The sequence below is a fragment of the Eleginops maclovinus genome, chromosome 9 (genome assembly GCF_036324505.1).
Source record: "Eleginops maclovinus isolate JMC-PN-2008 ecotype Puerto Natales chromosome 9, JC_Emac_rtc_rv5, whole genome shotgun sequence".
NCBI lineage: Eukaryota > Metazoa > Chordata > Actinopteri > Perciformes > Eleginopidae > Eleginops > Eleginops maclovinus.
Genome location: NC_086357.1, coordinates 15,394,131 through 15,406,948, shown reverse-complemented (window position 1 = coordinate 15,406,948; position 12,818 = coordinate 15,394,131). Strand labels below are relative to the sequence as shown.

Genomic DNA, 12,818 nt, shown 5'->3' with positions numbered 1-12,818 from the left:
AGTTATTACTTATTTTATGTTATTTATCTAAGTCTCTGTGATCATGAACATAACACAGTGCTTACAATGGCTGCCCAATCAGCTGTTTTCATAATCAAAACATAAACACAAGCCAATCAGATCCTTTGCCGGTTTCTGTGACCCCGCCCCTCAAACGCACTTACGCCAATCACCGTCGCATTGGGGCGGAACTTTTTTCAGCTACACTTACCGATTACAAACAGTGGGGAAATGGAGAGTCAATGACAAGCTACAGCGGCCGTCGGAAACACTGAAGGGAGATTGTATCACCTATTATAACAGCAAAGGTAATCATTAACAGCAGTGCATAGGGTCTTGGGTGCGCATTAAGTTGTATTTATTGTTTCTGAAAATGTGTTTTCTCAACCATCACTGCGTAACATGCTAGGAAGCTACTGTATTTCCGAATATGACGTTAGCTATTTTTTTTTTTTTTTTGCTTCCTGTAAGCTAGGTTTAATATGGTCTTTTGTCAAAATGTGACGTAAACTGGGAATTGTGGTAGCGTACCATAGTATCAAAATAAATGTTTACAAATTGAATTGTTTTGAGTATCAGTAACTACAAGCGTGAGTTTGTACCTGCTGGTTCAGTAAATATATTTATTATATTCTGACATTTGTTTTTATGTTGCATGCTGTATGCCTCTATTAAGTGCAGGAAAAGGAAAAGGGACACTATTATAAAGTAAATAGTAAATAAAATGCACTGGCTACCAAACATATCCTATACCTATACTAGTATCTGCAAAAACCTTAAACACTAAACAGATAAACAAACATATTTAAATAATAGTTTGATATTACACAATGTCTTTTTAGATGCAACTGAACCTGGCTTAAATCATGAGATTTATTTGATAACCTGCACTAACAGGACAATTAAACCACACTCTCCTCTGAAGGCAGAGGAGACAGAGCAAAAGTAAATCTTAAAGTCTGAGTGTAACAGGTAAGCTGTTAGGATCAGGAGGATTTCGTTGTAAAGCAGGGGATTGTCCATGTTGAGCAGATCACAGCAGGCACATAAGACAACCTTCACTTGCAGTAACTTTAAAAACTACCATTTTAATCCATCACATACAGGATTTTTAACTTTCTTAGCCATGTCTGTGTTCAAAGTGAGTGGAGGAAATATAAACACTGTTTACTGCTTTGAATTAAGGTCAAGTGTCGTCAGCCACAGTTGTGTCCTCTGCCGGGGAAAGGTCATCTTCAGTTTGTATCTATGGTCCCTACTAATGATGAGCATATTCACAGTCCACATAGGAAGTAAAGTATAATAGTCAGTAAGTATTTGTGAAAACACTTAAATCAAGATGTACAATTAATAACTTCCAGATACATTTCATTTTGCCTGTGAATGATTACACAAAACATTTGGGTGAAAAGAAGATCAACACAACATCGGGGGGAAACAGAACCACAGACAATATACCAAAAGTCAAATTATGATTCATTTTACCGTTAAATGCCTTTTTTCTGTCTTTGTGTTTTATCATTTATTTAACACTTTGTTTATATTTCATTTTTACCATTAGAGTGGGACAGTGCAAGACAAAGAATTGCAATAACTGTCCCCAGATATAATGAAATGCAGATACAGTAGCCTTATTTCTTGTATCCCCAACAACTTCAAAAAACAAATGTGGCGCCATGCTGAACCTGTCTTTTTCCTCACCACATTTTGTGTTTTCCAGGTTTGCATCATGACCAGGTAGCAGGTAAAAGCGATGGGGTTTTTCCAAAAGCTTGGCCTCCTGCTCTGGAAGAACATCACATACCGCAGGAGGAACAAGGTAGCCACATTTTCACTTTTTCACTTCACAATTAGATATATAAGACTTTGTGGATTCTATAGAGAAAAATACAGCTTGGACATAAAATAAATAAATATTACTATTGTTTAGAACAAATTAGCTAAAACAGGGCCTTTGGATTGTTACAGCACTTGCTGTATAACCGCAACGTCCTGGACTAGATTCCAGCCTTGACCTTTGTTGCCTGTTTTACCCCTCTCTTTCCCCCTTTTCCAGTTTACGTCTGAACTGTCTAATCTTATAGTCTTAAAAAAAACATCTCCTATCTCTTAAATTTCGTGAAAGATTTACAACTAACTTGTCAGTAACTAAGTGACAGGGTTGGGACATACTCTTGCTGATCTCTCTGATAGAGTTCAATAAAGGTCAGATTAGTTACAACTGTAATGGAAACTTCTGGAGCAATGGAGTCGAAACACAATGAGAACACGGGAAAGCTGGAACTTGATGGCAAACACTGAAGGTTTATCACGAAGCTACGGCCGGAGAATTGACAAGACATGTGCTTCAGCCACGAGTTGACCGATCAATTCTGAAGATTTCTCACCCAGTCTCATCTATTTAGCTGGTTCTGACACAATAATCAACATACTGCATAACAAGATAAAACAGGAAAAGCCCTATAACCTCTATCAGCTGACGCCAACAGGCAGGAGTAAGGAGACAACACACTGAGAGCACAGCAGTTCAAGGTTGGAGGCCTGTGCTCAGTGAGGGCAGTACACACTGATAAATTGGGTAAAAGTTATGGGCCTAATAAATTATTTCCCCACCAGATCCAGCTGATCATTGAGCTCCTCTGGCCGCTCTTCCTCTTCGTCATCCTCATCGCTGTTCGCCATTCACACCCGCCCTACAAACAGAGCCAATGTGAGTATTGTTGTGTAATGTCTTTTCAAAAAGACACACACACACACACACAGATAAGGCAGGATTAGCTCACTGAGAGTGATTCTGTGGCACGCACACACATTTGTTTTCCTTACTTGTCGTGTTCTTGACCTTCTTTGAGAAGTCGGTCATCAGTATATGGTGATATAACTTGACATGTAAATCAAATAATTGATTGCACAGTAAACTTCATGAAACAATATAAACCAGTCGATTTCTAAAGATAATTAGGTTGTTATTTTATATAATTTGTAAAAGAGAAACCCAATATTTTTTCACATAAATAGTTTAGGATTTTAGGATTATTGGTCAGTCCGCTGCCAGTAGATTGTGTTTTTAGGTCACTACCACAGTGTTTCATTGTTTCATATCTCAAACTAATCTCTGGTTTCTTTTCCTTTGCTTGTAGGTCATTTTCCCAACAAAGCTTTGCCTTCGGCAGGCACCTTGCCCTGGATCCAGGGCATTATCTGCAACATCAACAACCCCTGCTTCCACAGCCCGACCCCGGGGGAGAAAGTGGGACAAGTTGGCAACTTTGACAACTCCATGTAGGTAAAATGGAGGTAAAAACACGGACAGTTGTCTGGAGAGGTGAAAGCTCAAAAGATATTCAGACAAAGTATAGTCAGTGAATACATGTTCTAATTGAAAACATATTTTTTAAAATCAGCTTCATTTACTTTGACTTTTGTTCATGAAGTAAGAACAAGTTATAGAGCAGACTGCTTGCTGCTGCATACTGTAGTCTTGTTGTGAGGGGGGGCAGCCACGGTTAGAAACCCACTCCAATGTCTCCGAACTGTGGCCTGCCAATTAACAGAGGAGACAGAGTAAGACATAAGATTTGAGCAAGATGATATCTTTCATTGTAGGAAGTCATTAACTGGAAAGATCCAGTGTTCGAGCAGTTTGTTTACTTAATTACAAAGTTTGACATGTTGGGAAATATGCATATTGTTAGTCTCTTTCTTAAAGACAATACAATAAATAGATAGACACCGCTGTCACATCTGTATGCTAAATATGAAGGTGCAGCTTAGCACAAAAGTTTTCAATTTTGCAAGAAACTAAGTTAAAAATAAAATAAAATACGCCCATGTTAAAGGAGACAGTTCAGCCAAAATCAAAAACAAACATCATCTTACCTGTAGGGTTATTTTTTATCTTTCAAAATTGTCTTGGGTGTCAGTTACAGGTTGTCGGAGCCTTAAAGTAGTCCGCCATCTCTCGAGTTTAATGAAACTAGATTGGCTACTGTATATATTTTTGATTTTGGTGTAAGCTGTCCTTTTATTTCCCAGGCAGCTGGGCACTTCATTAAACACAGTTTGTAGTATTTGCAGATGTTAAAGTTAGTGTTTACTGGTCAACTAAAGTCTGTTGTAGTTTAATTAATGCCTCACATATGTGTGTCCAGTAAAGACTTCTTTTGTGTTCTCTTTGCTCCAGACTGTCTCGTCTCTTTGTGGATGCCCAGACCGTTCTGTCCTACAGTGGAAACCAGAGATTCCCCGGCTTTCAGGACCTGAGGGATAGTGTCCAAAGGCTGGGAGAGAGACCTGGAGCCTGGCCAAGTACATAACAGCTTGTTTGAATCTCCTCTAATAGCGACCTGAAGGGATACCTTGACATTCTGACAGTGACACTTTCTTTTTATTAATATTTCTTACTACAAACCTACCTGAGGTGGTTCTACCAGACAGACAGTTAAACGGATTTAGGTATGCTACCTGCAATGAGTGGGTTGAGTCATTTTGACAGGCAAACATACACAAGTCATATATAATGTCAAATGATATCTTTACGGTTGCTTTCCAAGAATCAGAAGGAATTATGTTCATGGAGAAACCCAATAGAGCCTTGGCTTCTGTCAGTGAAGTTGTTGTGTGGTTTAAACAAGGTCATTGTGCGGTATAAAGAAACCTGTTAATTAAAATGTCAGGGCATTAAAGAAAAAGATTACTATACAAATACGACATTTTTGGAAAACTTATACCTTTCTTTAATACATTTAAAAAAAAAGTTTAAATAAATAAATGTAATGGATAGAACTATTAAGTCCTGTAAGCCATCTTATGTTGTCTAAATGTATTCAGACCTTTTTTTGAGCCAGCTCTGTTCCCTGACTTCCCTGAGCAGGACTGAGAGCCTACAGTAGCAGCCGGTTGATCTGTGTGAATGGCTTTACACAGGTGTCGAGTGACCGGATGAATGTGGCTATTTACCTTGCGGTGGAGCAGCACAGACAGTCTGTTTTGCTTCTCCTTTCTCTGGGCAGATAACATTACATGAATACCCCAGACAAACAATTGGATGAATGAAAGCAGGCCCTTCAGTGTTTTTCTTCTGCAAGATTTCCCACATTGAGGGCCTTATAGACATCTGCTAACTCCCACCATCTTACCCGTTTGGTACTGTAAATAACGTTTTTTTATAAAGCAATTTTTTTACCGTACTTTGCTATTTGCTATAAGTGTAACCTGCCTGTTGACCTTTCAAGTTCAATCCAGCTCTTTCATGATTAATTAAAAATGTTTTTTTAAAGTGGAGTTGATTTGTAATATGGCACAATTTATTAGTAACAATGGAAAGTATTATATATTTGTGTTTCTGCTGTAGATCTTCCAGTAGGAGAATACCTGAGAGCCAATGAGACGTTTTCCTCCTTCCTCCTGACCAACGGCAGCCTGTCGCCTGTGACTGTGAGCCAGTTGCTAAAGGCTCGTCTCAATTTTCAGGTGAGGTCTCTCCTGAATATTCTCGGTGTATAAACAGAACAAAACCAACTTATGCCCTGAGCAGTTGCTGCTCTTTAATTTGTTAATCTGTTCTGACACCTGCAACCTAACAGATTTTTCCCAAAAGATGCAAAATCATTTCAACTTTCACTTTCAGAAACAAAAGGGTCAACAGAAAATGTAGACAGTTCAAGTACAAACAAAAAAAGGAATTATGAATTCATGGAACTAAATTAAAGTTATATAAAGAATAAAACAACCTTAAACATAAAACTTTAGATTTATGGGGTAACAAGGCACAATTAGATAAGCACAGTTGAGAACACATTTTATGTATCATTTATGTATAACACTGTTAAATGTAAAAGTGGGGCATCAATTGTGTCACATCCAGGTTCTTTTGGCTGGAGCTGAGGTGCAGCTGAAGGACTTGGTGTGTAATGCGAGCATGCTGGGACGTTTTTTGACCGTGGACGGAGGAGAAGCAGCCATGAATGATCTTCAGACTCAGCTGTGTAACGTGTCAGCTGACGTCCTGCAGGAGGCTGAACGCCTTTTCCTCTCTCAGCTCGATTTGGCCAAGTTGTTAACGGTAGGAATTTGCAAAAATGTTTTGCTAAAATGTTTCTTACCAGTGGAAAAAATCAATGGATTAAAAGCTTTTTCCTGTCTGTTTGCTCTGACTCTTGAGTTGTTTGCATATCTGTTGGTCTGCAATAAGGACCTCAGTAAACCCGTCTGTGTTTCCTTCCTGTCAGAGAGAACGTCTGATGGCTAACGCCGCTAACCTCAGGGACATCAGTCTGGCTGTCATGTCCATTTCCCAGGAGCTGGCTGTCCTCATCGATGATGTGAGAAGACACTATTTCTGGTTTTAACTTGCGTCTGAATTTCGTTTGACATTTTGTTGATTGGACAGTATTTTTCTTATGTGCTGCAAACTTGCATTAGTTATTCATAACACATTGTATTTAGTACTTATATCCGACCATGATTGAAAGGATTGCTATTTAGTAGTTATGTTATCCCTCTTAAAAATATGAAATGTATTTAACCTTACTTGAAATTGAAGTTTAGTATCTTACTGTGCTCAGATAATGTTTCCCTATTTTTCTGAATACATTTGAACAAAATGTCTCCCAGGAATAACATACACTTTAAAATCGATGTGTTTTCTCCCTACATTTTTACCCCCTTCTGTTTATATTTTCTCTTCCTTTGCCAAATATTTTCCTTTTATTTCTCTTCCTTCCTTCAGTTCTCCTCTCTCTCCAGCTTCACGGATATGAGTGCAGCTCTCAGTCTTCTATCTCCACCTAATCGCTCGGCAATGCCAAGAGAGAGTTTTCGTGCTTTTTCAAGGATCATGTGCGGTCACCCAGAGATTGGTGGTGAGCGCATCCCTTCACTCAACTGGTATGAGGACAATGACATCAAGTCCTTCTTAGGAAAAAACGGCACCGAAGACACAGACCTGAACCGTGACAACAACACAAGTAAGAAACTTTGATATTTTCAGAGACATACTAATAATAAAAGAAGTGAATGACCTCCTGTGAACAACTTTGAGTATATTATTTGCTTTATACCTTTACTTTTGATGTCTTTAGACTGACCAGGATTAATAGCCACTCCAAAAATCAATAATTCCTTTAAGCATTACATTTAGGCTGTGTCATGACTGTATTTAATCAAGTTTTTTTGTCCAACATTTGTCTCCTTTGGGTCTGTTCTTTTTTCTCCATGCAGCTCCATTCTGTAAAAGTTTGATCCAAGGCCTGGAGTCCAATCCTCTGTCTCGGATTGTGTGGCGAGGAATAAAACCTCTGTTTATTGGGAAACTTCTGTACACACCAGACACTCCTGCAGTTCAGCAAGTCATGAAAGAGGTAGTCAACTCTCAGTGAATCTGGGATACTTTCTGAGGATTTATGAAAATGAAGATGACTGTTTGTCCGTTAAACACCAGACCAGAAACCAGTGTTTTAAATCTTAATAATTGAAAACATCATCTGTAGTTGGACATAAAACTTATGGCATTGTGAAACAAATATATCCATCTCAGCTAACTACAAGTTTCTGCTGAAGGTGAACAAGCCTTTTGAGGACCTGCAGATCCTCCAGGAGCTGAATGAAGCCTGGATGGAAGTGGGACCGCGAGTCAAGCATTACATGGAGAACAGTTTGGAGATTCAGCTACTGCAGGTCTGACTGCGGACTCTTTACAGGGGGAATACATGTATTTTAACACATTTGGTTCCAAACATTGTTTTTATATTTAATTTGTTTGTGTGTGTGACAGGATTTGTTGAGGCGGCCAGAGGTGGCAGTCCTGGTCAACCTGCGACTAGAAAACACGTCCTGGACGGCCTCACGGATCGCACGTTTCCTGTCCACGCCCTCGCCAGACACCCCAAAGAGGCCCGGGGCTCCTCCTAACTGGCTGGACATCTACAACAACCTCGGCCACACCATCTCCACCCTCGCACAAGTCTCTGAGGTTCTCTTCCTTTGGCATTATTGATTTCTCTTCATGAAAGCACGTCAGAAATTCTGGCATCCTACTAAAAACTGTTTATTTTTTAACATCATTTTTTAGTTCCCTTTGTGTTGTTCAAAATAGTTTGATGGTAAAGGCGTAACTACTCCTCTTACTCCTCTAAACAATGGAAGTAAACTTCATCTTCTCTTCCCTGTTGTTCATTATTAATGTATTTTGCGTTTCCTTTTATCTCCTCAGTGTTTCTCTCTGAACAAGCTGGAGGGGTTGGAGACTGAAGGTCAGATGGTTGACAGGGCGTTAGAGCTACTAGAGGACCGGCAGTTTTGGGCAGGTGTTGTTTTCCTGCTTCCTAACTCCTCATCCCCTGACCTGCCGCCCCATGTTAAATACAAAATCCGAATGGACATTGATGATGTGACCCGGACCAACAAGATCAAGGACAGGTACTGAGGAAGCTTCTTATGTAGAACTTTGTCATTGGAATTTCAATGAAACAGCTTTTGTGTAAATATGCATTTTCACACGAAAGGTGATATTCAAATGAATTCAAAAACATATTTTGGGGGTTATCTCTACAGGTTTTGGGACCCTGGTCCAGCAGCCGACCCTTTTAATGACATGCGCTACATTTGGGGCGGCTTTGTGTACGTCCAGGACCTGGTGGAGAGAGCGGTGAGCCGCATCCTGACCGGAGTTCAACAAACAACTGGCATCTACATCCAGCAGATGCCCTACCCCTGCTATGTGGATGATGTGTAAGTCGAATGTTGTACATTAATGTTATTTGTCATCAACAATCCTTGGCTTAAGACTACAACTAGATTTTTCTTTTCTTTATTATTTGAATTGGAATTTTGTTTACTTTTATTCAACAGTTTCCTTCGAGTGCTGAACCGCTCTCTGCCACTCTTCATGACGCTGGCCTGGATCTACTCGGTGGCGATGATCATTAAAGGAGTAGTGTACGAGAAGGAGGCGAGGCTGAAGGAAACCATGAGGATTATGGGTCTGGGAACGGTAACGCTGTGGCTCAGCTGGTTCATCAGCAGCATCGTTCCTTTCCTGGTCTCTGCTGGGCTCCTCATCGCTATGTTAAAGGCAAGATCAACACCACTCACTTGACGCAAACATATCAAATAAAGGATGCACACTTAAATAGAAAACAATCAGCTGTTCGATCAATAAAGGAAAAATAGAGCTGTTAAAAAGAATAGGAATATTCTCTTTACTTTTATTTTGTCCTGTTTCCAGGTGGGGGACATCCTGCCATACAGCGACCCACTTGTTGTGTTTTTCTTCCTGACGGCATTTGCCACCGCCACCATCATGCAGTGTTTCCTCATCAGTACCTTCTTCTCTAAAGCCAATCTGGCTGCTGCATGTGGAGGGCTGATCTACTTCGGGCTTTACTTGCCGTACGTACTGTGTGTAGCCTGGAGAGACCGCCTCAACACCACCTACAAAGTCATCGCTGTAAGTAAATATATATAAATATTCTGCATATATACACTACTCGATAGACATTTTTCAGATGTATGAATAGAAAAATTAGCGATTAACATCTTAGAAATTATTTCAATCAAGCCAATTATTTAAAATGTCTTTAGCAAGACTACTCTTATGAGTTTCAATAACAAAAGGTACCTTCTTCCTGGCCATTGTTACAGATTTTTTAAGTGTCTTTGTACCAGGATAAAAATATGTGCTTGTTCCTCTTTCATCAGAGTTTTCTGTCCCCTGTGGCCTTTGGCTTCGGCTGTGAGTATTTCTCTCAGTATGAAGAGCAAGGCGTAGGAATCCAGTGGTACAACCTCCACTCCAGCCCTGTGCATGGAGACTCGTACAGCTTCACTACCTCTATAGTCATGCTTTATGTGGACGCCTTCATCTACGCCATTGCAGCCTGGTACATTGAAGCAGTGTTTCCAGGTACGGATAATGGAAGTTTATTTAGGATATAAAGATTGGAAATGTTCTGCATTTTTGTTTTGTTTTGAGTTACAGTTAGGGGGTTATTGAGTACAGATTTCTGTCTTCAGCAAACTATAAACTTTGAGTTCAAGGAGCACTTATACAAATGTGTGTGGTTTTAGTTTAGACAGGGAAAAAAAGATTTCTACAGATAATCATTTGTTTCAGATTTGAAAGCTGCAAATTAAAGCTTTTTTATGTGTTTTTTGTTCTGTTTCAAGACATTCAGTAATATATTATTTTTAAGTGTTTTTTTCTAACTATTAAAGTATTAACTACTACTAAGTAGTAAGTATGTATTGTTTTGTTGTAGTATTGGCCAATGAATCCCTATATTAGCTTAACATTGCACTCCCCAGTATCATCACAATGTAGTCTGGGAACATTTTATCTTGGTTTTTTTTCACACCAGGTGAATATGGGATCCCCAGGCCCTGGTACTTCATCTTCCAGATCAACTACTGGGGAGGAATTCCTCTGGAGGCGGGCATGCCGATCCCCCCCGCACCTACAGAACAGGATGAAGGTACAAAACTTGTTTCACAGGAGCAGATAATTCTCTTTCTCTTCTATTTTAAACTGTCACAGTAAACCAGAGCTAAATCATAGCCACAATCTGTGTTCTTTGGCTTCTTTACCCCTCTGGAAATGTGTGTTTACAAACATCAGTAAAGTCACTTATAATAGCTTGTTTATTGGAGTAATCTGTCATTTGAGCCACCATATGTAGTCTTCTCCTCTGGTGTTAATACCAATTAAAGACCATACTTGTAGTTGTGTGTTGAGGCCAATTAGCTACAAATAAAGTTAATGAGCTGAGACAATAAACCCATTAGCTACAAGGGGTTAAATGTACAAGGACACTGAAGCTGGAAATGAAAATCATTGTTCTGTTAACTACATAGCTGCATCTGACTGGTGCTACTACCCAAAATACCTTTAATTTTGGACTTCATTCATTTCTCCTGCAGAGAAGTTAGTGGACATATGTTCTCATCTCATTTAAAAACCTATTGACCGTGACTTTTCTCTGATGAATTCTGCTCACATACTACACCTACAATGCCAGTGTTAAATAACTGGGAGAGCAGAATGAGCAATAAGGATTTTGCCCCAGCATTAATATAGATTTAATGGTATATTTTACCTTATCAATATGTTCTGTTTTAGATCACATTGAACCAGAGCCCGATAACCTGAACCTGGGTGTGAGCATCAGAAACCTGGTTAAAATCTACAAGAAGGGAGCCAAACTGGCCGTCAATCACCTCAACCTGAAGTTCTACGAAGGGCAGATCACATCCTTCCTCGGCCACAACGGAGCCGGCAAAACCACCACCATGTGAGCAGCCGTCCTGCTGAGTGAAAGCCAAACACTGTGTTGAATGATGCTGTGTACGAGGGCACCTTAGCAGTTTCGTTTTCCAAGGATTTCAAGTAGAACTTTAGTTCAGGGGTGGCCAACCCGCGGCTCTCGAGCCGCATGCGGCTCTTTGCCCAGTCTCATGCGGCTCCTCAGTTCATATGGAATTGTAATTGTGTGTGGGGGGGGGGTTTGCGCATATGTATCCAAGTTCAAAAAGGGTTAACGACACACAAGTTCCAGGCCAATCGTTACACAGAGTTTTCGATACAGAAGTGCTTTAGACAATCAGAATGCAGATCCTGCAGTACAGGAGGCGGGTTCTACTGCACCCGCGATGTGACAGTGAAGGGAGAGATCTGCTTCTGAACGGCGAAAATAAAACTCAGATAAGACCGTAATAACTCAATACAAAGTTGTCAGATCAAAACGGTAACACTTTGCAGTTTTAGTTGTGTGTGAAAGTGCCTGCTCACGGAAAGCTGGCCACCGACACAGAAGGACTCCCGAGTTGCTGAATCCCAATAACGAAATAAATAAGAGAGAAAGTGCATCTTCTGCCAGTCACAGGGTAAACGTTGGGATAGTTATCATGTGAGGATAATTAACTTAAATGCACTTCATTTATTTTTAAATAACTGTCATGAAGCAGTATTTGAACCAACCTTAGTCATGGGTTTGTTTTAAATACAAACATTTAAATATTGTAAGCCAGATTTGTAAAGGAGTGTTCAACGCAATGAATGCCAACTTAGTTCAAAGAAGCAACATGCATAGTAATACAAAAATAGTTTTCACATGATTAAGTGAGTGTGTGTGAGACAGTGCACACAATCTTAATGGCTGAAAATAACTGGCCTCTGGTCTTAATACTTTCTGTCAATATCATGGTGTGTGACATTTACACGAAATCTGGCTGAGCAGAGGTATGTGTGTCTGTCTGTGTGACAGAGTGTGTCTCTATTGGAGTGTGTGTCTGTGTGTCAATTATTGTACATTTTTAGATTTTCATTTTCTATGTGTGAGAGACAGAGAGGGGAGTGAGGGAGCACACCAGTGGCGTAGCTATACCTATTTTAGGTGAACTTCAGCCCACCTAAAAAAACTGAAATCCCACCCAAATGAACATTTTGAAATTGAAAAGAAAAATGTATATATATATTTTTTTATGTCTCACATTAGTGTTGAGAGTTATGCCCCCTCCCCTTACCAAGACCACACAGTTATATTGTGTAGCCTCTTAATTTTGCTCTCAAAGTGCACCAGAAGGATGTAATTCACTTTAAAGTGTTTTTAAAAATCTGCCCTGGGAAGCATGCCCCCGGACCCCCCTAGAGGATGTGAAGTCCACCCCACTCAAACTTCAAAACTAGCTATGCCCCTGGAGCACACAGAAAGGGTGAGAGCAAAAGAGAAAGGGCACGAGAAAAGTGGGGGGACATACATCCACGATGTGTGTATGATGTGGCTCTTTGCAGTAACACAGTCAAATAATTGTCTCTTCGTCTC

The 12,818-nt window shown here is 39.9% G+C and overlaps 1 protein-coding gene across 2 annotated transcripts in view; it reads left to right on the top strand.

Annotated features, from left to right (window-relative positions):
* Positions 1-135: 135 nt before the first annotated feature.
* abca7 (ATP-binding cassette, sub-family A (ABC1), member 7) overlaps positions 136-12,818 on the top strand; it is a 26,535-nt gene continuing 13,852 nt past the window's right edge. The window contains exons 1-20 of one of the 2 annotated variants that reach the window (XM_063892292.1): positions 136-308; positions 1,186-1,309; positions 1,721-1,819; positions 2,617-2,710; positions 3,141-3,282; positions 4,184-4,308; positions 5,354-5,472; positions 5,867-6,064; positions 6,231-6,323; positions 6,731-6,968; positions 7,222-7,361; positions 7,561-7,677; positions 7,775-7,972; positions 8,213-8,418; positions 8,554-8,730; positions 8,851-9,073; positions 9,227-9,448; positions 9,700-9,904; positions 10,359-10,472; positions 11,117-11,288. In XM_063892292.1, the coding sequence (XP_063748362.1) occupies positions 1,754-1,819; positions 2,617-2,710; positions 3,141-3,282; positions 4,184-4,308; positions 5,354-5,472; positions 5,867-6,064; positions 6,231-6,323; positions 6,731-6,968; positions 7,222-7,361; positions 7,561-7,677; positions 7,775-7,972; positions 8,213-8,418; positions 8,554-8,730; positions 8,851-9,073; positions 9,227-9,448; positions 9,700-9,904; positions 10,359-10,472; positions 11,117-11,288 (2,849 nt within the window). In that variant the 5' untranslated portion in view covers positions 136-308; positions 1,186-1,309; positions 1,721-1,753. The remainder of the gene's footprint in view (positions 309-1,185; positions 1,310-1,720; positions 1,820-2,616; positions 2,711-3,140; positions 3,283-4,183; positions 4,309-5,353; positions 5,473-5,866; positions 6,065-6,230; positions 6,324-6,730; positions 6,969-7,221; positions 7,362-7,560; positions 7,678-7,774; positions 7,973-8,212; positions 8,419-8,553; positions 8,731-8,850; positions 9,074-9,226; positions 9,449-9,699; positions 9,905-10,358; positions 10,473-11,116; positions 11,289-12,818) is intronic. The other variant, XM_063892293.1, reaches the window with a different exon arrangement.